Source organism: Rattus norvegicus, chromosome 8, assembly GCF_036323735.1.
Source record: "Rattus norvegicus strain BN/NHsdMcwi chromosome 8, GRCr8, whole genome shotgun sequence".
NCBI classification, from domain to species: domain Eukaryota; kingdom Metazoa; phylum Chordata; class Mammalia; order Rodentia; family Muridae; genus Rattus; species Rattus norvegicus.
The window spans coordinates 110,357,288-110,384,709 of record NC_086026.1 but is presented as its reverse complement, the minus strand read 5'-3'; the positions used below and the strand labels follow the sequence as shown (position 1 = coordinate 110,384,709).

At 38.7% G+C, this 27,422-nt stretch overlaps 1 protein-coding gene across 10 annotated transcripts in view; it reads right to left on the bottom strand.

The window, feature by feature from the left end:
* Stag1 (STAG1 cohesin complex component) overlaps positions 1-27,422 on the bottom strand; it is a 385,686-nt gene that overhangs the window by 58,957 nt on the left and 299,307 nt on the right. For 8 of the 10 annotated variants that reach the window (XM_006243631.3, NM_001108179.1, XM_008766528.4 and 5 more), the window contains one exon: positions 22,302-22,389. In XM_006243631.3, coding sequence (XP_006243693.1) covers positions 22,302-22,389 — 88 coding nt within the window. Of the gene's footprint in view, positions 1-17,841; positions 17,932-19,230; positions 21,321-22,301; positions 22,390-27,422 lie in introns of those variants that run through there. The other 2 variants (XM_039081553.2, XM_039081554.2) reach the window with 2 other exon arrangements.

Here is a 27,422-nt window from a genome sequence, read left to right as displayed (position 1 = left end):
TATAGCTGATTGAATGTCAAAAGAAAATTCAGAACTTTCCCACTTAGTTAAATAATCATTTTTGTATTTTATTATCCCTAACCTGTCTAGAAGTCATTTATTCAGTAACATCATGTTTGTGGAGCATAGATGAAGTAGGACCAGCAGCAAAACTGGAAAAACCACTGTTGTGGCAAATAACAAGTAGCAATGATTTTCTTTCACTTCTTTTCTTTGTTCTCATATTTGCTCTTCCTCAGGAGAAAACACTAATCAGTAGCAAACATTTTTGGGTAAATTATGCAGTAATGCCTTCTGTGTCATTTATTTCTTGGCCTTATACTTGACAGGAACATTGGGTCTTTGAATGACTGGGAGTATAATGACACTCTACATATTTTCCTATATTGAAATTGTTCAAAAAATTAAGATTTGAGATTATTATAGATGCTAGCATTAAATTAACCAACATAACATTGTTACTAGGACATTTTCATAAAATTATAATGGAAACTATATAATGGCCTTCTAATTTCTCCTTCCTCTACTTCATGTTAAGGTTTTTTTTTTGTTTGTTTGTTTTAAAGATAAAACATTTTCATGTAGATCAAGATGACCTAAAATTTGGTATGTAGACAAGGAAAATGCTGAATTATTTGTTTTGTTTTTCAAGACTGGTGTGTGTGTGTGTGTGTGTGTGTGTGTGTGTGTGTGTGTGTGTGTGTGTGTGTGTGAGTGTGTGTGTCTGTGTGTGTGTGTGTCTGTCTGTCTGTCTCTCTCTCTCTCTCCCTGGTTGTCCTGGAATTAGCTCTGTAGACAAGGCTGATCTGGAACCCAGAGATCCACATACTTATATCTCCTGAGTACTGGGATTAAAGAGTGTGCCACCACTGTCCACTAACATTGAATTTTTGATCATCCTGCCTATATATCTCAAAAGTGTTAGAATTACAGGCTAGTTTTTCCAGTCTGGTTTGATATAACATCTTTTTTAAAATTTTTTTTGGATATTTTATGTATTTACATTTCAGATGTTATCCCCTTTCTCTCCCCTCTCCCATACCTCCTGCCCTTCCCCCTGCTTCTATGAGGATGCTCCCATTTCCACCCACCCACTTCAAACTCAACGCCTTGGCATTACTCTGCATTGGGGAAATGAGCCTTCACAGGACTTTTCCTCCTATTGATGCTGGACAATACCATCCTTTACTACAAAGGTGGCTGGAGTCACGGGTCCCTCTATGTGTACTCATTGGTTGGTGGTTTAGACCCTGGAAGCTATGGTTGGTTGATAGTGTTTTTCCTAAGGTGTTGCAAACCCCTTCAGCTCCTTCATTCTTTTCTCTAACTCCTCCACTGGGGCCACTTTGTTAAGTCCAGTGGTTAGCTGCAAAGATCCTCATCTGTATCAGTAGGGCTCAGGAGACTCCTATATCTGGCTCCTGTCAGCAAGCACTTCTTGGGTGTTTGGGTTTGGTGGCTGCATACAGGATGGATCCCCAGGTGGGGCAGTCTCTGGATGACCTTTCCTTCAGTCCCTACTCCACTCTTTGTCCCTGTATTTCTTCCTGTGAGTATTTTGTTCTCCCTTATAAGAAGGAATGAAGCATCCACATTTTGGTCTTTCTTCTTCTTGAGCTTCATATGATCTGTGAATTTTTTCTTATGTTTTCCAAGCTTTTGGGCTATTATCCACTTTTTAGTGAGTGCATAACATGTGTGTTCTTTTGTGACTGGGTTACCTCACTCATTATATTTTCTACTTTCATTCATTTGACTATGAATTTCATGAAGTCACTGTTTTTGATAGCTGAGTAATATTCCATTGTGTAGATGTACCACATTTTCTGTATCCATTCCTCTGTTGAAGGGCATCTGGGTTCTTTCCAGCTTCTGGCTATTATTAATAAGGCTGCTATGAACATTGCAGAGCATGTGTCCTTGTTATATGTTGGAGCATCTTTTGGGTGTGTGCCCAGGAGAGGTATAGATGGGTCCTCAGGTAGTACTATGTCCAATTTTCTGAGAAACCTCTAGACTGGTTTCCAGAGTGGTTGTACTAGCTTGTAATCCCAACAATCATAGAGGAGTGTTCCTCTTTCTCCACATCCCACCAGCATTTACTCTCACCTGAGATCTTAGCCATTCTGACTGATGCCACATCTCTTAAAAAAAAATACTGTATTGGAGAAACCCAACCGCCTGGTCAGGTGGGCACTCCTGAGGCTGCAGAGCGGAAGAGACCACCAACACTGCTCACCCCTGCCCACATCCCTGGCCCAAGAGGAAACTGTATAAGGCCTCTGGGCTCCCGTGGGGGAGGACCCAGGAGCGGCAGGACCCCGCCGGACCCTGAAGGAAACAGACCGGATAAACATTTCTCTGCACCCAAATCCCGTGGGAGGGAGAGCTAAACCTTCAGAGAGGCGGACAAGCCTGGGAAACCAGAAGAGACTGCTCCCTGCACACACATCTCGGACGCCAGAGGAAAAAGCCAAAGACCATCTGGAACCCTGGTGCACTGAAGCTCCCGGAAGGGGCGGCACAGGTCTTCCTGGTTGCTGCCGCTGCAGAGAGCCCGTGGGCAGCACCCCACGAGCGAACTTGAGCCTCGGGACCACAGGTAAGACCAACTTTTCTGCTGCAAGAAAGCTGCCTGGTGAACTCAAGACACAGGCCCACAGGAACAGCTGAAGACCTGTAGAGAGGAAAAACCACACGCCCGAAAGCAGAACACTCTGTCCCCATAACTGACTGAAAGAGAGGATAACAGGTCTACAGCACTCCTGACACACAGGCTTATAGGACAGTCTAGCCACTGTCAGAAACAGCAGAACAAAGTAACACTAGAGATAATCTGATGGCGAGAGGCAAGCGCAGGAACCCAAGCAACAGAAACCAAGACTACATGCCATCATCGGAGCCCAATTCTCCCACCAAAACAAACATGGAATATCCAAACACACCAGAAAAGCAAGATCTAGTTTCAAAATCATATTTGATCATGATGCTGGAGGACTTCAAGAAAGACATGAACACACTTAGGGAAGCACAGGAAAACATTAATAAACAAGTAAAAGCCTACAGAGAGGAATCGCAAAAATCCCTGAAAGAATTCCAGGAAAACACAATCAAACAGTTGAAGGAATTAAAAATGGAAATAGAAGCAATCAAGAAAGAACACATGGAAACAACCCTGGATATAGAAAACCAAAAGAAGAGACAAGGAGCTGTAGATACAAGCTTCACCAACAGAATACAAGAGATGGAAGAGAGAATCTCAGGAGCAGAAGATTCCATAGAAATCATTGACTCAACTGTCAAAGATAATGTAAAGCGGAAAAAGCTACTGGTCCAAAACATACAGGAAATCCAGGACTCAATGAGAAGATCAAACCTAAGGATAATAGGTATAGAAGAGAGTGAAGACTCCCAGCTCAAAGGACCAGTAAATATCTTCAACAAAATCATAGAAGAAAACTTCCCTAACCTAAAAAAAGAGATACCCATAGACATACAAGAAGCCTACAGAACTCCAAATAGATTGGACCAGAAAAGAAACACCTCCCGTCACATAATTGTCAAAACACCAAACGCACAAAATAAAGAAAGAATATTAAAAGCAGTAAGGGAAAAAGGTCAAGTAACATATAAAGGGAGACCTATCAGAATCACACCAGACTTCTCGCCAGAAACTATGAAGGCCAGAAGATCCTGGACTGATGTCATACAGACCCTAAGAGAACACAAATGCCAGCCCAGGTTACTGTATCCAGCAAAACTCTCAATTAACATTGATGGAGAAACCAAGATATTCCATGACAAAACCAAATTTACACAATATCTTTCTACAAATCCAGCACTACAAAGGATAATAAATGGTAAAGCCCAACATAAGGAGGCAAGCTATACCCTAGAAGAAGCAAGAAACTAATCTTCTTGGCAACAAAACAAAGAGAATGAAAGCACACAAACATAACCTCACATCCAAATATGAATATAACGGGAAGCAATAATCACTATTCCTTAATATCTCTCAATATCAATGGCCTCAACTCCCCAATAAAAAGACATAGATTAACAAACTGGATACGCAACGAGGACCCTGCATTCTGCTGCCTACAGGAAACACACCTCAGAGACAAAGACAGACACTACCTCAGAGTGAAAGGCTGGAAAACAACTTTCCAAGCAAATGGTCAGAAGAAGCAAGCTGGAGTAGCCATTCTAATATCAAATAAAATCAATTTCCAACTAAAAGTCATCAAAAAAGATAAGGAAGGACACTTCATATTCATCAAAGGAAAAATCAACCAAGATGAACTCTCAATCCTAAATATCTATGCCCCAAATACAAGGGCACCTACATACGTAAAAGAAACCTTACTAAAGCTCAAAACACACATTGCACCTCACACAATAATAGTGGGAGATTTCAACACCCCACTCTCATCAATGGACAGATCATGGAAACAGAAATTAAACAGTGATGTAGACAGACTAAGAGAAGTCATGAGCCAAATGGACTTAACGGATATTTATAGAACATTCTATCCTAAAGCAAAAGGATATACCTTCTTCTCAGCTCCTCATGGTACTTTCTCCAAAATTGACCATATAATTGGTCAAAAAACGGGCCTCAACAGGTACAGAAAGATAGAAATAATCCCATGCGTGCTATCGGACCACCACGGCCTAAAACTGGTCTTCAATAACAATAAGGGAAGAATGCCCACATATACGTGGAAATTGAACAATGCTCTACTCAATGATAACCTGGTCAAGGAAGAAATAAAGAAAGAAATTAAAAACTTTTTAGAATTTAATGAAAATGAAGATACAACATACTCAAACTTATGGGACACAATGAAAGCTGTGCTAAGAGGAAAACTCATAGCGCTGAGTGCCTGCAGAAAGAAACAGGAAAGAGCATATGTCAGCAGCTTGACAGCACACCTAAAAGCTCTAGAACAAAAAGAAGCAAATACACCCAGGAGGAGTAGAAGGCAGGAAATAATCAAACTCAGAGCTGAAATCAACCAAGTAGAAACAAAAAGGACCATAGAAAGAATCAACAGAACCAAAAGTTGGTTCTTTGAGAAAATCAACAAGATAGATAAACCCTTAGCCAGACTAACGAGAGGACACAGAGAGTGTGTCCAAATTAACAAAATCAGAAATGAAAAGGGAGACATAACTACAGATTCGGAGGAAATTCAAAAAATCATCAGATCTTACTATAAAAACCTATATTCAACAAAATTTGAAAATCTTCAGGAAATGGACAATTTCCTAGACAGATACCAGGTATCGAAGTTAAATCAGGAACAGATAAACCAGTTAAACAACCCCATAACTCCTAAGGAAATAGAAGCAGTCATTAAAGGTCTCCCAACCAAAAAGAGCCCAGGTCCAGACGGGTTTAGTGCAGAATTCTATCAAACCTTCATAGAAGACCTCATACCAATATTATCCAAACTATTCCACAAAATTGAAACAGATGGAGCCCTACCAAATTCCTTCTATGAAGCCACAATTACTCTTATACCTAAACCACACAAAGACACAACAAAGAAAGAGAACTTCAGACCAATTTCCCTTATGAATATCGACGCAAAAATACTCAATAAAATTCTGGCAAACCGAATTCAAGAGCACATCAAAACAATCATCCATCATGATCAAGTAGGCTTCATCCCAGGCACGCAGGGATGGTTTAATATACGGAAAACCATCAACGTGATCCATTATATAAACAAACTGAAAGAACAGAACCACATGATCATTTCATTAGATGCTGAGAAAGCATTTGACAAAATTCAACACCCCTTCATGATAAAAGTCCTGGAAAGAATAGGAATTCAAGGCCCATACCTAAACATAGTAAAAGCCATATACAGCAAACCAGTTGCTAACATTAAACTAAATGGAGAGAAACTTGAAGCAATCCCACTAAAATCAGGGACTAGACAAGGCTGCCTACTCTCTCCCTACTTATTCAATATAGTTCTTGAAGTTCTAGCCAGAGCAATCAGACAACAAAAGGAGGTCAACGGGATACAGATCGGAAAAGAAGAAGTCAAAATATCACTATTTGCAGATGATATGATAGTTTATTTAAGTGATCCCAAAAGTTCCACCAGAGAACTACTAAAGCTGATAAACAACGTCAGCAAAGTGGCTGGGTATAAAATTAACTCAAATAAATCAGTTGCCTTCCTCTATACAAAAGAGAAACAAGCCGAGAAAGAAATTAGGGAAACGACACCCTTCATAATAGACCCAAATAATATAAAGTACCTCGGTGTGACTTTAACCAAGCAAGTAAAAGATCTGTACAATAAGAACTTCAAGACACTGAGGAAAGAAATTGAAGAAGACCTCAGAAGATGGAAAGATCTCCCATGCTCATGGATTGGCAGGATTAATATAGTAAAAATGGCCATTTTACCAAAAGCAATCTACAGATTCAATGCAATCCCCATCAAAATACCAATCCAATTCTTCAAAGAGTTAGACAGAACAATTTGCAAATTCATCTGGAATAACAAAAAACCCAGGATAGCTAAAGCTATCCTCAACAATAAAAGGACTTCAGGGGGAATCACTATCCCTGAACTCAAGCAGTATTACAGAGCAATAGTGATAAAAACTGCATGGTATTGGTACAGAGACAGACAGATAGACCAATGGAACAGAATTGAAGACCCAGAAATGAACCCACACACCTATGGTCACTTGATTTTTGACAAAGGAGCCAAAACCATCCAATGGAAAAAAGATAGCATTTTCAGCAAATGGTGCTGGTTCAACTGGAGGGCAACATGTAGAAGAATGCAGATCGATCCATGCTTATCACCCTGTACAAAGCTTAAGTCCAAGTGGATCAAGGACCTCCACATCAAACCAGACACACTCAAACTAATAGAAGAAAAACTAGGGAAGCATCTGGAACACATGGGCACTGGAAAAAATTTCCTGAACAAAACACCAATGGCTTATGCTCTAAGATCAAGAATCGACAAATGGGATCTCATAAAACTGCAAAGCTTCTGTAAGGCAAAGGACACTGTGGTTAGGACAAAACGGCAACCAACAGATTGGGAAAAGATCTTTACCAATCCTACAACAGATAGAGGCCTTATATCCAAAATATACAAAGAACTCAAGAAGTTAGACCGCAGGGAAACAAATAACCCTATTAAAAAATGGGGTTCAGAGCTAAACAAAGAATTCACAGCTGAGGAATGCCGAATGGCTGAGAAACACCTAAAGAAATGTTCAACATCTTTAGTCATAAGGGAAATGCAAATCAAAACAACCCTGAGATTTCACCTCACACCAGTGCGATTGGCTAAGATCAAAAACTCAGGTGACAGCAGATGCTGGCGAGGATGTGGAGAAAGAGGAACACTCCTCCATTGTTGGTGGGATTGCAGACTGGTAAAACCATTCTGGAAATCAGTCTGGAGGTTCCTCAGAAAATTGGACATTGAACTGCCTGAGGATCCAGCTATACCTCTCTTGGGCATATACCCAAAAGATGCCTCAACATATAAAAGAGACACGTGCTCCACTATGTTCATCGCAGCCTTATTTATAATAGCCAGAAAATGGAAAGAACCCAGATGCCCTTCAACAGAGGAATGGATACAGAAAATGTGGTACATCTACACAATGGAATATTACTCAGCTATCAAAAACAACGAGTTTATGAAATTCGTAGGCAAATGGTTGGAACTGGAAAATATCATCCTGAGTGAGCTAACCCAATCACAGAAAGACATACATGGTATGCACTCATTGATAAGTGGCTATTAGCCCAAATGCTTGAATTACCCTAGATCCCTAGAACAAACGAAACTCAAGACGGATGATCAAAATGTGAATGCTTCACTCCTTCTTTAAATGAGGAAAAAGAATACCCTTGGCAGGGAAGGGAGAGGCAAAGATTAAAACAGAGACTGAACGAACACCCATTCAGAGCCTGCCCCACATGTGGCCCATACATATACAGCCACCCAATTAGACAAGATGGATGAAGCAAAGAAGTGCAGACCGACAGGAGCCGGATGTAGATCGCTCCTGAGAGACACAGCCAAAATACAGCAAATACAGAGGCGAATGCCAGCAGCAAACCACTGAACTGAGAATAGGTCCCCTATTGAAGGAATCAGAGAAAGAACTGGAAGAGCTTGAAGGGACTCGAGACCCCAAAAGTACAACAATGCCAAGCAACCAGAGCTTCCAGGGACTAAGCCACTACCTAAAGACTATACATGGACTGACCCTGGACTCTGACCCCATAGGTAGCAATGAATATCCTAGTAAGAGCACCAGTGGAAGGGGAAGCCCTGGGTCCTGCTAAGACTGAACCCCCAGTGAACTAGTCTATGGGGGGAGGGCGGCAATGGGGGGAGGGTTGGGAGGGGAACACCCATAAGGAAGGGGAGGGGGGAGGGGGATGTTTGCCCGGAAACCGGGAAAGGGAATAACACTCGAAATGTATATAAGAAATACTCAAGTTCCCATAAGGAAGGGGAGGGGGGAGGGGGATGTTTGCCCGGAAACCGGGAAAGGGAATAACACTCGAAATGTATATAAGAAATACTCAAGTTAATAAAAAAAAAAAAAAAAAAAAAAAAAAAAGAAATACTCAAGTTAATAAAAAAAAAATACTGTATTAATGATAAAACTAAGGACAAGTGATAAGCTTCTAGACCATTTAATTTCAGAAAAACTGAATTTGCATAAAAACGAAGTTTGAATTAATAGTACAGAAAATATATATGAAAATTATATACAACACTCACGTACACTATAATATCTGTACATGTAGAATTCTGAAAAACGTAACAACCAATAAACATTTTAATTTTTATGTTCAGAGAACCAAATAAACAGCAGTCTCTTTCTGATAACTGTCATTCAGTTTCCTGCCAGCTAAATTTAGGGTTAAATTGAGTGACAACATCATTAAAAGGAACCCTCAAATGTGAATTAAAAATCAGTATAGCTGTTAAAGAAGACAATGAAAAACTGTTTAAAATCATTAGAATTAGGAAAATACATCCTGTGCTAAAAGCACGGGGAGACATTACTGCATACCGAGTAGGATAGTTAAAGTAAAAATAACTGACAAGATTAGTGAGGTTAGACACAAACCGTCAAACCTCTTGTCTGTTAAGGGTAGTGATGCATATAGTCAGCCACTGGAAACAGCTTAGCGGAGAATAAGAAAGTGAACAGCAGCAAAGGACCTAGCAGCTGCACTCACTGATCTTATTTTACAAAAATAAAAACTATGTTGATAAAAATCTGCACACAAATCTTCATGACTGTCTTAATTGTGAGAGTTAAAACTTGGAAATGGAACGTCTTTCACATGATAAATGGGTAAAACAAACCATGAAATGTCCAAACAGTGGAATATTAATCAGCAATAAAAATGAAGCAACTAATAGCTCACACAACCATTTTGGATTAATCTCAGAGACATCATGCTTAGTGAAACACATTATGTCCTAAAAAGATTCTGTACTGTACGGTTACTTTTTGGTCTGTAATATGGCTTGAGGTCAGGGACGTGACTCTAAGCAAGCAACTGAAGAATCTATATGACAAGAAATTCAAGTCTCTGAAGAAAGATATCGAAGAAGACCTCAGAAGATGGAAAGATCTCCCATGCTCATGGATTGGTAGGATTAACATAGTAAAAATGACCATCTTACCAAAAGAAATGTACAGATTCAATGTAATTCCCATTAAAATCCCAACTCAATTATCCACAGAGATAGAACAATTCTCAAATTAATCTGGAATAACAAAAAACCCAGGACAGTGAAAACTATTCTCACAATAAGAGAACTTCTGGGGGAATCACTATCCTTGACCTCAAGCTGTACTACAGAGCAATAGTGATAAAAACTGCATGGTATCGGTATATATAGGGACAGAGAGGTAGACCAATGTAATAGACCCAAAAATAAACCCACATACCTATGGCCACCTGAACTTTGATAAAGGAGCTAAAACCATCCAGTGAAAATGGAAATATTCAACAAATGTTGCTGGATCAAGTGGCGGTCAGCATGTAGAAGAATGCAAATTGATCCATGCTTATCTCCTATACAAAATTCAAGTCCAAGTGGATCAAGGACCTCCACATAATATAATAGAAGAGAAAGTGAGAACAAGCCTCGAACACATGGGCACAGAGGAAACTTTCCCAAACAGAACACCAATGGCTCAGGTTCTAAGATCAAGTATAGACAAATGAAATCTCATGAAATTGAAAAGCTTCTGTAAGGCAAATGACACTGTCAATAGAACAAAAATGCAACCTACATATTGAGAAAAGGTCTTTACCAACCCTGCACTTGACAGAAGGCTAATATCCAATATATATAGAGAACTCAAGAAGTTAAGACTCCAGAGAACCAAACAACCCTATTAAAATTGGGGTACAGAGCTAAACAAAGAATTCTCATGAGGAATATCAAATGGCTGAGAAGCACCTAAAGAAATGTTCAACATCCTTAGTCATCAGGGAAATACAATCAATGAGATTCCACCTGATAGCAGTTAGAATGGCTAAGATCAAAAACTCAGGTGACAGTAGATGCTGGCGAGGATGTGGAGAAAGAGGAACACTCCTCCACTGTTGGTGGGATTGCAGACTGCTACAACCATTCTGGAAACCAGTCTGGCGGTTCATCAGAAAATTGGACATAGTACTACCTGAGGACTCAGCTATACCTCTCCTGGGCATATACCCAAAAGATGCTCCAACATATAACAAGGACACATGTTCTACAATGTTCTTAGGAGCCTTGTTTATAATATCCAGAAGCTGGAAAGAACCCAGATGTCCCTCAGCAGAGGAATGGATACAGAAAATATGGTACATTTACAGAATGGAGTATATTCAGCTATTAAAAACAATGACTTCATAAAATTCTTTTTTTTTTCTTTTTTCTTTTTTTTTTTTTTCGGAGCTGGGGACTGAACCCAGGGCCTTGTGCTTGCTAGGCAAGCGCTCTACCACTGAGCTAAATCCCCAACCCCATAAAATTCTTAGACAAATGGATGGAACTAGAAAATACCATCTTGAGTGAAGTAACCCAATCACAAAAAACACACACATGGTATGCACTCACTGATTAGTGGGTATTAGGAAACAAGCTTGGATTACCCATGATACAACTTACGGACTTTTGAAGGTCAAAAAGAAGGAAGACCAAAGTGTGGATGTTTCAGTTCTACTTAGAAGGGGAAACAAAACAATCATAGGAGGTAGAGGGAGGGAGTGACCTGGGATGGAGATAGAAGGTAGAGGGAAAAAAGGGGGGAGGGGAGACTGGATCAGGGGTAGGAGGAGAAAGGGGAGAAGCACAGAGGGTTAGGAAACTGAATGGAGGTGTGTAGCAGTGGGGGATGGGGAGCTGGGGATAGCCACTACAAAGACCCAGATGCTGAGAAAGCACGAGGCTCCCAGGACACAATGGGGATGACATTAGCTGAAATACCCAAGAAAGGGAAGAGAACCTGTAGAGACCATATCCAGAGGTTAGGTAAGGCCCCCGGTTGACGGATGGGGCCACCTACTCATTTCAAAAATATTAACCCAGAATGGTTCCTGTCTAATGGAAATGCAGGGACAAAGTGTGGAGCAGAGTGAAGGAAAGACCATCCAGAGACTGCCCCACCTGGGGATCCATCCCATCTGCAGCCACCAAACCCACACACTATTGCTGATGCCAAAAAGAGAGTGCTGACAGGAGCCAGATATAGTTGTCTCCTTAGAGGCTATGCCAGAACCTGACCAATACAGAATGGATGCAGGCAGCCAAACTCTGGACTGAGTATGGGGACCCCAATTAAGGAACTAAGAGAAAAAAACTGAAGGAGCTGAAGGGATTTGCAACCGTATAGGAAGAACAACAATATCAACCAACTGGACACCCCAAAGCTCCAAGGGACTAAACCACCGATCAAAGAGTACACATGGAGGAACCATGGCTCCAGCTGCACATGTAGCAGAGGATGGATTTATCTGGCATCAGTGGGAGGGAAGGCCCTCGGTCCTGTGGAGACTTGATGCCCCAGTGTAGGGGAATGCCAGGGTGGGGAGGTGGGAGGGAGTAGGTGAGGTGATGGGATAGGGATTTGCAGAGGGAAAAACAGGAAGGGGGAATAACATTTGAAATATAAATGAATAAAATAACCAATGAAAAATAAAAAAGAAATGGCTAGGACAAACAAACATACAAATGTGATTTTTAAAAAACTAGCAATTCCAGAGCCAGAGAGATGGCTCAGTAGCTAAGAGCATTGGCTGCTCTTCTAGAGGTCCTGGGTTCAATTCCCAGAAACCACACTGTTGTTCACAACCATCTGAAATGTTATCTGATAGCCTCTCTTGGCATGCAAGTGTTCACAGATACAGCTCTGATGAACATAAAATAAATAATTAAAAACAAACAAACAAAAAAACCTAGTAATTTAGTGGAGTGGAACCATACTTAAAATTCTATAGGTCATTGAAAAGAGAGAGAAGTATGTAATGCAGGGACCATTTGCACAATGACCATATACTAAAAAGACAATCAGAAGTATGGAATACTCCAGTACAAAATTCCAGTCAATAAAAGGTTTACCTTTAATTACTATACAGTTAAGACCTCCCAAAGAATGAATTAGAAATCAGATTAGCGCACAATTAAACCTTGATATGCTGAGACATTACTTTCAAGCTGATAATTTTCAAGTATCCAAAAAAAAAAGAGGTGACAAAAAAAATCAATAAAAATTAAGTACAAATTCATTAATTTTATAATCTCTTGATACACTACTGTCAAAAGAAGGTTTGGTATATAATAATAAGAATATGGGACTAGGAGTACATATTATATCACTTTAGGTCTAATATTAAAGAATTCAAATACACCACTAGCTTCTCCACAAACACAGTATAAACCATATCTAAAGCATCTTCTTCCTTCCCACCTAATCAATTTGCTCAAAGTACTCAATGAGCAAGCTCTGCTCATGATCTTGAAACAAAGAAACATAGATAGATACTACTTCATTTCTAGTGTAATTTCTAGTTTGTGTATTAGTTTTAAAAGTTTACAGAAAAAGAACAAAAGGCAAAGAATGAGAAAAAGTAACTATATAAATAATTTGATATATGTTTATAAAGGATATAGACTAATATCCAAGTGCAAAATATTCAAGTGCTATACTATAGTAGCCACTAAAATGCCAAAATAAAAGGTTAGAAAATATTATTTACGTTCTTGGGGCTTTTGAAATAGTTATTTACTAAGGATCTCAGCTTTCTGCTAGATAGAAGAGCTTAGATACAAATCCCAATAAAATAAAAAGTCAAATGAGCATCAACACTAGACACAAGTATTAGTTTAACCAAGCACACACATTTAGGGCTGGGCGCTGGGATGCAAAGAGTGATCCTCACAACTTAACCAGCAGGAGAAGCTAACACTAGGAACCACAACAAACAAGGCAAGCAAGCAAAACCCAACTTTCTAGAGATGCAACCATCTACCTTAAGCCTGTTTTTATTATAGTTTCAATTTATTATTATCTTTAGTAATAAGTGATTAAGCCCATGACCCAGTATATGCTAAGAACATGCTATGCCAGGGATTTGAAACAAAAATACACAAAGTAATCTTGCAATAATGTAAAATCGGGAAGAAGGAATGGAAACTTGAAAGTAAGCTTTGTTGGTAAGGGCAAACAGGCTGTCACAGCATTTAAGTACAGCCATAAACAGGCTGAGTGAGTAGAAACTAGATCACAGACGACCTTAAAAATAGATGAAGATACATCCTGTCGATTCCTAGGTCTCAGTGACATTCCACTGTAATTAATAGTAACCCTTTCTATCTTCAGAAGAATTGTCCCTTGGGCAACATAGTGATCATTTAACTATTAGCAGGAAAATCTGAAAGCTATCTAAAAGTGCTAGGAAACACACAAAAAGTCATTTGGTAGAAGAGTAACATCATTATATGTTTTGTTCTTTTTTAAAATCACTATTAACAAAGGTAATTAGTCTTACTTGTTGACTAGCTATTAAAAAACACATACTTTTATTTTATGTATCTGAGTATTTGTCCACATGTACACCATGAATGGAAACCACAGGCATGCTGAGTGGGTGACACTGGAAAGTAGAAATAATAATCAGGTTCTGTGGAACTGATGCTACAGATGTCACTGTGAGGACACTGGGAACAGAACTCAGATCCTCTGCAAGAGGAAACAGTGCTGTAAACTGCTGCAGTCACCTTCACAGCCTTCATTATGGTTGCATATGCTTGGCCCAGGGAGTGGCCCTATTAGAAGGTGTGGCCTTGTTGGAAGACGTGTGTCATTAAGGGTGGACTTGGAGACCCTCCTCCTAGCTGTCGGAGGATGCTCAATCTGCTGCTGGCTTCTTTCAGTTGAAGATGTAAAACTCAGCTCCTTCTGCACCAGGCCTGCCTGGATGCTGCCATGATCCTGTCATGATGATAATGGACTGAACCTCTGAACCTGTAAGCCAGCCCCAATTAAATGTGGTTCTTTATAAAACTTGCATTGATCATGGTGTCTGTTTACAGCAATAAAACACTAAGACAGCCTTGTTCATTAGATTATTTTTATTTATTTATTTTTTCCTGAACCTGCGCTTGTGATCTACTCAACAAGGGTTCTGAGAATCAAACTCTGGCTCTCTGAAATAGCAGCAAGTGCTCTTAATTATCAAGCCATCTCTGCAGCCCCCAAATGTTGACTCCTAAGTTCTAGTTTAGGTCCTTTGCCATACTGCCAAAACCTAACTTTTAGGATCAATTCCTTCTTTCTATGGAGCCAAGTGTCCCTATTGGGCACTTACTGTTATATGCTGGTTAGCTTTTATGTCGATGTGATGCACGCTAGAGTCAGTGTTGAAGAAGGAAATTCAGTTGAGAAAATGTTCCCATGATACTGGCCTGTGGTTCTTTCTTTTAAACTTTTTTAAATTGAATATCTTATGTATTTACATTTCAAATGTTATTTCCCTTTCCTGGTTCCCCCTCTCCTATACCCCATCACCCCTTCTCCTGCTTCTGTGAGGATGCTCCCATTCCTACCCATCCACTCCCACCCACCCACTTCCATCTCCTCACCCTGGTATTCTACTACACTGGGGCATCGAGCCTTCACAGGACCAAGGGCTTCTCCTCCTACTGATGCCCTACAAGGCCGCCCTCTGCTACATAATAGGAAGGAGCCATGGGTCACTCCATGTGTACTCTTTGGTCGGTGGTTTAGTCCCTTGGAGCTCTGGGGTGTCTGGTTGGTTGATATTGTTGTTCTTCCTATGACCCCTTCAGCTCCTTCAGTCCTTTCTCTAACTCCTCCATTGGGGTTCCTGTGCTCAGTTCAATGCTTATCTACAAGCATCCTCATCTGTATCAGTAAGGTTCTGGCAGAGCCTCTCAGGAGACATCCATATCTGGCTCCTGTCAGCAAGCACTTCTTTGCATCAGCAATAGTGCCTGGGTTTGGTGGATGCATATGGGATGGATCCCTAGCTGGGACAGTCTCTGGATGGCCTTTTCTTTAGTCCCTGCTCCACTCTATGTCCCATTTTTTTTTTTAAAATGAGCACACTGTAGCTGTCTTCAGACACACCAGAAGAGGGCATCAGATCCCATTACAGATGGTTATGAGACACAATGTGGTTGCTGGGAATTGAACTCAGGACCTCTGGAAGAGCAGTCAGTGCTCTTAGACACTGAGCCATCTCTCTAGTCCCCTTGCTCATTAGATTTTTAATGATCCAGGTTTTATTTACTCAAAGTCTTGAGACTTTATGGAAACTGGGCAAGTAATCTATCCCCATGCCATATTCTTAGGCCTTGGCTCTTTTGTTTGTTCCAGAGATATGGTTTCATGTAGCTGAGGCTTTGATTCTTCTGTTTCTCTCTACTCCCCAAGTGCTTGAATACCGGCATATAGTACCATATCAGACTGTTAGCTTTTTAAATGAATGGATGCCACTTTAAAAAAGTAGTAGCAATATAAAAGCCAACAAAATAAACCATTGATTAGACTCCTCGTTTAAGGCCCACTAAAATGGTATTAATAAATGCATTTACCTTAGGCATTTTGCCTATAGTTTACAAGTTGGTCAACCAGTCTACTATAATTCATTTATGTTATGCCCATGTTCTGAAAAAGTAGTCATTTTTCTTTTTAAATCACAAACACATAAGATGACATACATAATTTTGCTGTTTGGAAGATTTCTTTTTGGAGCTGGGGGCTGAACCCAGGGCCTTGCGCTAAGCGCTCTACCACTGAGCTAAATCCCCAACCCTGTTTGGAAGATTTTTATAACTGGTGTTACACTACATGTCATATGAGAGATGTATATATATCATTATAGTCATGTTCCAAATATTGAGGAAAAAAAGGTAATTTATTGGCTTTTATTATCATGAATCTGATTTCATGTTTATGGATACTTTGCTTGTGTGTATGTCTATGTCCACTAAGGCCAGAAGAGAGTGTCTGACCTCTTGGAACTAGAGTTATAAATGGTTGTGACTTGTCATGTGCCTATTGAGAACTGAGCCAGGGTCCTCTGGAAGAGCAGCAAGTGTTCCTAACCATTCGCCTATTCTCTAGCCTCTGATGACACTTATTTTAAACTTTAATTTTAATTTTTGGCAGTCATTATGTAACTTGGAGCTTGGGCTAATAGTCTGACTATAAGACTAATGATTTTATCAAACTGTCCTATGGCATTTGGTCCTGAGTTTTTCAATATTCCAGATTTCATTTCCCCCCCTTTTGTTTTTTTAAAAGGCAGGGGGTTTCCTTATGCAGCCAGTCTGGTAGCGGCATTTTTTTTTTTTTTTAAAAAATCAGGAATTGAGTCATGTGTGTGATAGGCAAGTTCTTTCTCTACAACTGAGCTATATATTCCTACCCTCAATTCTCTTTGTATTCTTCATCTTGAGACAGGGTCTCACCATTACCCAGGCTTACCATGAATGTAGCCAAAGGTAGTCCTTAATTTGTAATCCTCTTGTCTCAGTAACCTTAGGAGCTGGTATTTTAGGCCTGTGACACTAGACAGGCTTCTGAGAAATCTTAGTTAACCCTAACTCCCAGTTTGTGGCAGGCCCACGACTCATATTTCTTTTATACTGTAGCTGGTTTGATTTTGAAGTTTATAATGTGAGTGTTTATATATAATTTTATCTTGACACAGGCACCTAGCTATGTTGCTTAGGTTGTCTCCAACTTGGTTCAAGTGATCCTCCGGTCTTAGGTTTCTAAGCAGCTGAGAATATAGGATTACATCGTCATGTTTGATCTAATAATTGTTGTATAAGCTGTGCAGAAGTATGATTACGGTTCTTTTGTTTTGCATATTGATATTCAATTGTGTTTTAGCACAATTAGACAAAAGCTTATCCTTAGACTTAGAAGGAACTGCTTTTTTTGTTATAAAATCAATGAATTAAGTGGGCATCATGATACTTGCCCAGACTTGCAGCAACTGGTAGGCTACAGAAGGAAAATTTCCATGAATTTGAGGCTACGCTAGAAATAGACTAAATATGTTTCGAGAACAAAACAAAACAAAGCACCAAACTTACAAACACAAAAATCAAACAAACTACTACCTAAAAGTTTTTGGTATGGCAGGTGTGAGGGACAATCAGAAATATGTATCTGAAATAAGTTCTAAGTCCATACGAGTGCAGTCTTCTTAGAAAGCATGATTCTTAACAACATATACAATAAGCCAAATCTATCCAAAAATAATAACCTGACTTAAGTTAAACTCACCCCCTATATTATGTTCAGTCTGAATAATGTGGTGATTTCCAGTTCATGATGACGGGTTAAGTACCAGCATCTAATCTCTCCCCACAGTTCCTATTGAAACAGCCCAAAAGATATTTGGGAAAAAAAGATCAATACAAAAAGAAATTTTATATAGAGCAAACATCAGAGGGCATTGGGTGAGGGAAAAGAAGGCATGGGAAAAGAGTGGAAGCATAGCCTGGGCTACCATATGCTAATAGCATATTAATAGCAAAAATGAACAGCAAATGAAAGTAATTTAAAAGCTTGGTTTTAGTATGTGTGCCCTATCTATGTGGCCTTAGGTACATTACTTCATATGTTTCAGTTTTAATAGTAGTAAAAAATAAATATATAAATTGTATGTATCTCATCTTTAACAAATAAACAGATGTAAATGCTTAAAGTCATACTCAGTTTATTGTAAGTATAATTTCTTTTCATGGTTTTTATTTTTTCTTCTTCTATTTTTTGGTGATAGGCTCTCATTTAGTAGTCCTGGTTGGTCTAGAATTTACTTTGTAGATCAGGCTAGCCTTAAACTCAGAGATCTGCCTACCTCTGCCTCTCAAGTTGTAAGTTAGAAGGATACTTGGAGAGGTCCCACATTAGTAACATATAATTTCTTTTGTTTTGTTTTAGATAGTACTGTAGCCCAAGCCATCTAGAACTCATTATGTAGACTGGGCTAGATGAGAATTTAGAGTGAGTACTATGATTAAAGGTATGTTGACCACAGTTGGCTTCAATGGTTTTTTTTTCTTTTAAATTTTGCTTGATAGTAAATACTACTATAAATGGTCTTTATTGATTTTCAAATTTTAGGGTCTTCTTGGGGGTATGAAAACGATAACATCAATGCAGAGTTTTAATATATTTTATATTTCTCATATGCAAATCAAGATATTATCACACTTATGTATTCATTTTGCGTATGTGTGTGGGTGTGCACATGCCATGGCATACATGTGGAGGTTGTCATAGGGCAGCCTGCAGAGTCAGTTCTCTCCCTTCTCTAGAAGAATCTAGGAATCAAACTTAGGTTGTCAGGCTTGCCCCTTCAGCCATCTCACTGGCTTTTTTAAGTCAGCACCAGTAAGAAACAGGCACAAATTTAAAAAAACAAAAACAAAAAAAGATAGGGATAACTTTAAATATTTTTTTGCTTTTACTTTATAAAAAAGTCTATGAGGACATAACATCTGGTTTCTTTACAGTAAATATTAGCTGTTTTATAGAACTAATATATTTTAAAATATTTCTTATAGGTTAAGACTTCATTCGCAAAGGTGGCTTAAGTATATTCTGCTTACTAGAAGTGCTCAAAAATTATTAAAAGCACATAGAAGCTTGTTTGAAAAGAGCAGAGGAGGGGCTGGGGGATGGCTCAGTGGTTAAGAGCACTGACTGCTCTTCCAGAGGTTCTGAGCTCAATTCCCAGCAACCACATGGTGGCTCACAACCATCTGTAATGGGATCTGATGCCCACTTCTGGTGTGTCTGAAGACAGAGACAGTGTACTCATATAAATAAAATAAATACAAATTCTTAAAAAAAAAAAAAAGAGCACAGGAGCTTACAAATCTGCAAAAGTACAAGAAACAAAACAAGTACCAATAGTAATGAGATATAACATAATGCTATATGAATACTAAAATAAAAATAGTTTGAAATTAAAAAAGATGAGTACATGAATTAAGGGACAGTTCTTCCTTATATATTAGAGTATGAAAAAAACACAAAATGAGAATTAAACAGTGATGATTTTACAAACTGTTTTATGATCATGAAAGCAGATTCAAAAAAGATTAGATAAATGATACAAAATAATGTCAAATTTTGACAAGAAACAGCATTATTTATATACTTTAAAAGAACCCGTTGAAAGTCTATGAATTAAAAAGGACATTCTACCTCAACCAAGTGATCTAATATCACTAATAGTGAACAAGTTGAGATTATGTTTCTTTTTGTTCTTCTGTTTCTGTTAGCATATGTAATAACACTACAAGACACTTTGTTCATACTCAGTACCAATGTGCGTCTTAGGATAATACACCGAGGATAGAATATCACCTCAGATTCATTCCTACAAGAATGTGTAATCCAAATAGAAATACACTACAACCAGATAAAATGAATTGAGAATAGTTTATGAGACAACTAGCTGGTATTTTTCAGAATATTAGTGTCATGAAACACAACGGCTTCTAATTTAAAGTGACAAGAAAGTTAGACCATTTAAATACTACGCTATTCTGGATTGGGAGTCATTGATGTAAATGATGTTTATATTACCATTACAGATATAGGCTTATTTATGTAAATATATAATGTAAAGTGCAAAAGTGAAAGACTAGACATGAAGGGTAATTAAAGAAGCATGTTTTAGTATAAAGACATCTTCATACTATGACTTAAAAATAATTAGAGTACAAAAAAATTAGAACACGAAAATTTTAAATCTTTGGTCATCCATTTATGCTAAAACTGTGACATCTAAAATATTTCTGGTATTAGAAAGACAAAGTACTACCAGAGAATCCTCTACTCTCAAACCCCAAATTCTGCTACTACTGAAATATAAGACTAAAGAGACATTTAGTCAAATTGTCCATTATGGAAAACAGTCAAGGATATGGTAAATATAGTCCTCACAAACAGCTAGAGAACTAATCTTTAGACACATCCAAAGTACTGAGCATAACTGAGGGCTTAACATTAGCAAAACTTTGGTAGTACTTGGACATCTTGCTCAGAGAAAGGAATTTCAGTGGAGATCTCTAGACTCTAGAGAAAAGCAAAAGCTGGAATCTGAAAAGGGGAAACTTAAATAATCATATAAAAATTAGTTGAATACTGATTTTATTCAAGTCTATATATCTTAGAAGGTGTTTGTAAACGCTTTAAACATGCACAAGAATACAATCTAGTAGTTGTGCCGTCAAACTTCATCCATCTGGTTAAAGACTCGGGATATGAGTCTTAAGAGAAGTCAAGGCACATACAACATAAATAAGCTCTTATTAAAAAAGGTAACAGAAGGAAAAAGATATTGTGGATGAAAAATAAATGTTGACAGGTGTATAATCCCATTAAGCAGATATGTGTTACTTTTATTCTTTCCTTGAAGAAAAAGGGAAAACAGCAAAAGAATATCTTAATCACTTCTATAAGAAATAGCTTGAAAATATGAGTGAGTTATATTTAAGTCACTGAAAAGTGAGAGGAAGACAGAATAGAAAACTGAAGTATATTAATAAACAAAGTAAACAATGTGGTTAAATCTTTAGTTACTTGCTACAATAAAGTAAAGTAAACACATTAACTTTATTTTGTAGTGGAAGAAAAATCTGAGGTCAGCTTCAGTAAGTGGGAGAAGAAAATAGCTTCAAACTTCATGTTGCTGTCAATCCATAAAGAAATGTTCAAATGAGATACATTTCCCCAGATGTTATCTTCTGTTCACAAATGAAAATAAAGTACCTCGTTAGGTACACTGTGTTTATTAAGAGTCAGATCAAGAAAGTAAGAAATTTTTTATTTTCACTTTTTGAAATTTTAGGAATCAAATCCAAGGGGGTGCACATAGTAGGCAAGTGGTCTGCCACTAAGTTACAAACCTAAACCACGTTAGAGAATTGAAATCATTAAGTATATGACTAATAAATACTGCATTTTAAAAGCTTTTGGTTGTGGTTTATTCTTGATTTTATACATTAAAAACATCTGATGGAGTCTTTAACGCACGGACTAACTAGTACCCCTGTACCCTTCATAGTTGTTCAAAAAACAGATGCCATACCTGTATTTTGTGACTTTTAATGTAAAATTATCAATTTGTTCTATCTCTTGAAATTTTAATCACCTTAAGAGTAATAAGGTATCATCTAAGCGTCCCTCTCAAACGGGAATGAATCAGATAATCCCTAAGCATTACCAGTAAATATAAGGTTATGTTTCATGATTACCTGTAATAAACAAAGTAAGTCTTCTATTTCTCATATAGAATTAAAAAATTCTTGTCCTTTTCTTTCCAACTTGAGTGCAAACACAAGAAGTTCTAATACCTAAGATAGGTATTTTAACAATGGTTTTACTACAAAATTAAGCCATGTTGAATGAAGGTCTGGCACCACCATTTACAACAATGCATACAACAGGTATGGTCAGATATGTATTATAGAAATTAATAGTTTTCCAGCAATGTTTACCTTAACATTAATTTTTAAAGATGTACTGTAAAAGAATTAGTTTATCTTTTCTTAAGGCATATGAATACAAGACATACCTCATAGTTATAATCACAAGGATAATAACTGTCAAAGGAGAGAACTATGTTACACAGTTATCAGCTAATTTCTGCTTTAGGTTTTGGAATTCTATGATTCCTGAGTACCTTAGATTCCTAAATCTCAGAATGAATATTAAAAATTCCCTACCTGTTCTGGCATAGCTCCATGTTCAATTCCAGTCTTCAATAGTCTGTAGCAATTACCAAACAGATCCCATTTAGTGAGATCATGAGCACTAAAATAAACAAAAGTTTACATTTTAATTTAGAATAAAAGATAATCTAAATTTGAGCTCAATTTTAGTAAGGATAACAACAAAGAAACATTTTATTTTCTTGAAGAACTGAAAAAAGACCCATAAAAGAAACATTCAAATGTGAAAGAGAAACAAAGAATGAAACGAGCTGATGCTAAAGAGCACATTACATAAATCATTGGTTGCACATTTAATGTCAGGTTTCCACTAATATGGTTAATCTAAATTCATAAGGCATACAAATATAAGTTACTATATCTAAAAGTATTCCTTTAACAATTTAAAATATATAATTACATGTGTGTATTTGAAAGAGAACTCTGCTGTCATGAAATGGACAGAATTATAGTATTAGAGAATAGAAAATACGGGAAAACTCAAACTCCACTGAGTGGCCATTTATACAGCCTTCAGTCTCCTGAAGGAGATTCTTTTTTTTTTTAATTTTTTAATTTAATTTAATTTTATTTTTTTATTAACTTGAGTATTTCTTATATACATTTCGAGTGTTATTCCCTTTCCCGGTTTCCGGGCAAACATCCCCCTCCCCCCTCCCCTTCCTTACGGGTGTTCCCCTCCCAACCCTCCCCCCATTGCCGCCCTCCCCCCAACAGTCTAGTTCACTGGGGGTTCAGTCTTAGCAGGACCCAGGGCTTCCCCTTCCACTGGTGCTCTTACTAGGATATTCATTGCTACCTATGAGGTCAGAGTCCAGGGTCAGTCCATGTATAGTCTTTAGGTAGTGGCTTAGTCCCTGGAAGCTCTGGTTGCTTGGCATTGTTGTACATATGGGGTCTCGAGCCCCTTCAAGCTCTTCCAGTTCTTTCTCTGATTCCTTCAACGGGGGTCCTATTCTCAGTTCAGTGATTTGCTGCTGGCATTCGCCTCTGTATTTGCTGTATTCTGGCTGTGTCTCTCAGGAGCTATCTACATCCGGCTCCTGTTGGTCTGCACTTCTTTGCTTCATCCATCTTGTCTAATTGGGTGGCTGTATATGTGTGGGCCACATGTGGGGCAGGCTCTGAATGGGTGTTACTGAAGGAGATTCTTGTTAGCACTCACTACGTGGTGTAGAATGTAGTACATCCCCCTGCCTTGATGCTACCATCCTTTGAAGGAAGAAATCTGAACTACACTGTGAACTCAGTTCTTTTGACTATGGCTGTCAATTTTTATCATAAATGACAAGGTATGGTTTAAAATAAGCATAGTTTGACAAGTGGTTCCAGTAAGTTTAATTATATGAAAAGAGTTAGATTTTTCTATTTTCGCCTTCCTTCCTTCTTCCTTTCCTTCCTTCCTCTCTCTTATCCATAGAGACAAGATCTCACTACTCATCTCTGTAGACGAGGTGGCCTCAATCTCTTGAGCTGAGCCATTCTTTCCCCTTAAAGGCAGGTGGAAACCGTTGTGGTAACTACCACACTCAACTAAAACCCTACATTTTAGAAACTCTTTTATAATGTAATTTGTTAAGAGCTACAAACAAACTTACTTTTGACAACACAATTCTGTTTCTCTTCCTTTATGGAGAAGATAACACTCACTACAGGGATATGAGGACTATAGTTTGAAAGCACATTCTACCTGAACCTTTTGTTTCCTTAATCAACTTTTCTGTTCACACCGAAAAAAAATAATGATCTACCAGCCAGAGGAGTAACTTGGATGACTTCTCAAAAATGTTTTCTCAATCTTCCCAACAATTTTAATTTTACTTATTAGCAAGACTGTTAATATCATCAATTAAAAATTAATTATAAACTCTAGATTATTAAATAAGTCCATTTATTGTGTTAAATAATATGGATTGATTAACATGCATATAAGTATACTTGGTATTTAAATATTAGCTTATAGTAAATTAATAATAAATCTCATCCCACCATTAGTTAAACATAATATTCAAAGAAAAATGGAATGAACAAAATTTGTTATATTCTAATATTCAAAATACATAACTTTTTTTTTTTTTTTTTTTTTTTTTTTTTTTGGCTTTTTTTTTTTTTGTTTTTTGTTTTTTTTTTTTTATTATTAACTTGAGTATTTCTTATATACATTTCGAGTGTTATTCCCTTTCCCGGTTTCCGGGCAAACATCCCCCTCCCCCCTCCCCTACCTTATGGGTGTTCCCCTCCCAACCCTCCCCCCATTGCCGCCCTCCCCCCATAGACTAGTTCACTGGGGGTTCAGTCTTAGCAGGACCCAGGGCTTCCCCTTCCACTGGTGCTCTTACTAGGATATTCATTGCTACCTATGGGGTCAGAGTCCAGGGTCAGTCCATGTATAGTCTTTAGGTAGTGGCTTAGTCCCTGGAAGCTCTGATTGCTTGGCATTGTTGTACTTTTGGGGTCTCGAGCCCCTTCAAGCTCTTCCAGTTCTTTCTCTGATTCCTTCAATAGGGGACCTATTCTCAGTTCAGTGGTTTGCTGCTGGCATTCGCCTCTATATTTGCTGTATTCTGGCTGTGTCTCTCAGGAGCGATCTACATCCGGCTCCTGTCGGTCTGCACTTCTTTGCTTCATCCATCTTGTCTAATTGGGTGGCTGTATATGTATGGGCCACATGTGGGGCAGGCTCTGAATGGGTGTTCCTTCAGTCTCTGTTTTAATCTTTGCCTCTCCCTTCCCTGCCAAGGGTATTCTTTTTCCTCATTTAAAGAAGGAGTGAAGCATTCACATTTTGATCATCCGTCTTGAGTTTCGTTTGTTCTAGGGATCTAGGCAAAATACATAACTTTTGTAAAAACTCAAATACCACAGCTCCCTGCTCCCAAATACCGTGGGAGAAAGAGCTCATCGCCCAGACGTGTGGGCACTCCTGAGAGTGCAGGGCAGGAGAGACCGCCACTCATGCCCACCTTTGCCCACATCCATGACCCAAGAGGAAACTGTATAGGGCCTCTGGGAACAGGAAGATAAGGGCACTCCACTGCAGGAGCCCAGTGGTGCAGACAGTGCCTGGATCTGAAGGGACCGGGTCAAACAGCTCCCTGTACCCAAATCCCGTGGGAGGGAGAGCTAGACCTTCAGAGGGGCAGACATGCCTGGGAAGCCAGAGGAGACTACTCTCTGCCCACATTTCTAACTCTAGAGGAAAACTCCTAGCGTCATCTGAGCCCCTCTGCACAGGGACGCCGGAGAAGGCGGGGCAGTTGCTGCCCTCACGGAGAGCTGAAACCCAGCCAAGAGAAGCGACTTCAGGCCGAAGACCAGAGGTAAGACCAACTTTTCTGCTCCAAGTGACCTGCCTGGTGGACTAAGGACACATGCCCACAGGAAGAGCTGAAAGCCAGTAGACAGGAACAACTAGACGGACGAAGGCAGAACACTCTGTTCCCATAACTGGCTGAAAGAAAACAGGAAAACAGGTCTACAGCACTCCTGACACACAGGCCTATAGGACAGTCAAGCCACTGCTAGAACTAGGAGAACAAGATAACACCAGAGACAACCTGATGGCGAGAGGCAACCGGAGGAACGCAAGCAACAGAAACCAAGACTACATGGCATCATCGGAGCCCAATTCTTCCACCAAAGCAAACACTGAATATCTAAACACACCAGAAAAGCAAGATCTAGATTTAAAATCATATTTGATCATGATGCTGGAGGACTGTTCCCTTAGAGAAATGCAGGAAAACACAAGTAAACAAGTAGAAGCCCTAAGAGAGGAAACAAAAATCCCTGAAAGAATTCCAGGAAAACACAAACAGGTGAAGGAATTGAAAATGGAAATAGAAACAATAAAGAAAGCACAAAGGGAAACAACCCTGGATATAGAAAACCAAAGGAAGAAACAAGGAGCCGTAGATACAAGTATCACCAAGAGAATACAAGAGATCGAAGAGAGAACCTCAGGAGCAGAAGATTCCATAGAAATCATTGACACAAAGGTCAAAGATAATGCAAAACTGAAAAAGCTACTGGTTCAAAACATACAGGAAATCCAGGACTCAATGAGAAGATCAAACCTAAGGATAATAGGTATAGAAGAGAGTGAAGACTCCCAACTCAAAGGACCAGTAAATATTTTCAACAAAATCATAGAAAAAAACTTCCCTAACCAAAAGAAAGAGACAGATGTCATACAGACCCTAAGAAAACACATAGTCCAGCCCAGGCCACTGTATCCAGCAAAACTCTCAATTAACATAGATGGAGAAACCAAGATATTCCATCACAAAACCAAATTTACACAATATCTTTCTACAAATCCGCTTTACAAAGGATAATAAATAATGGTAAAGCCCAACATGAGGCGGCAAGCTAGAAAAAGCAAGAACCTAATCGTTTTGTAACAAAACAAAGAGAAGACAAGTGCGCAAACATAATCTCACCTACAAATACGAAGGTAACAGGAAACCTCTCAACATCAACGAATTAATTACCCAATAAAACGACACAGACTAACAAACTGGATACATAATGAGAACCCAGGATTTTGCTGCCTGCAAGAAACACACCTCAGTGAAAAAGACAGACCCTACCTCAGAGTGAAAGGCTGGAAAACAACTTTCCAAGCAAATGGTCGGAAGAAGCAAGCTGGAGTAGCCATTCTAATATCAAATAAAATTGACTTTCAACCAAAAGTCATCAAAAAAGATAAGGAAGGACACTTCATATTCATCAAAGGAAAAATCAACCAAGATGAACTCTCAATCATAAATATCTATGTTCCAAACACAAGGGCACCTACACACGTAACAGTAGAAACCTTACTAAAGCTCAAAGCACATATTGCACCTCACACAGTAACAGTAGGAGATTTCAACACTCGACTCTCATCAATGGACAGATCATGGAAACAGAAATTAAACAGAGATATAGACAGACTAAGAGAAGTCATGAATCAATTGGACTTAACAGACATTTATAGAACATTCTATCCTAAAACAAAAGGATATACCTTCTCACCACCTCATGGTACCTTCTTCAAAATTGACCATATAAACAGGCACAAAACAGGCCTCAACAGATACAGAAAGATAGAAATAATACCATGCATCCTAT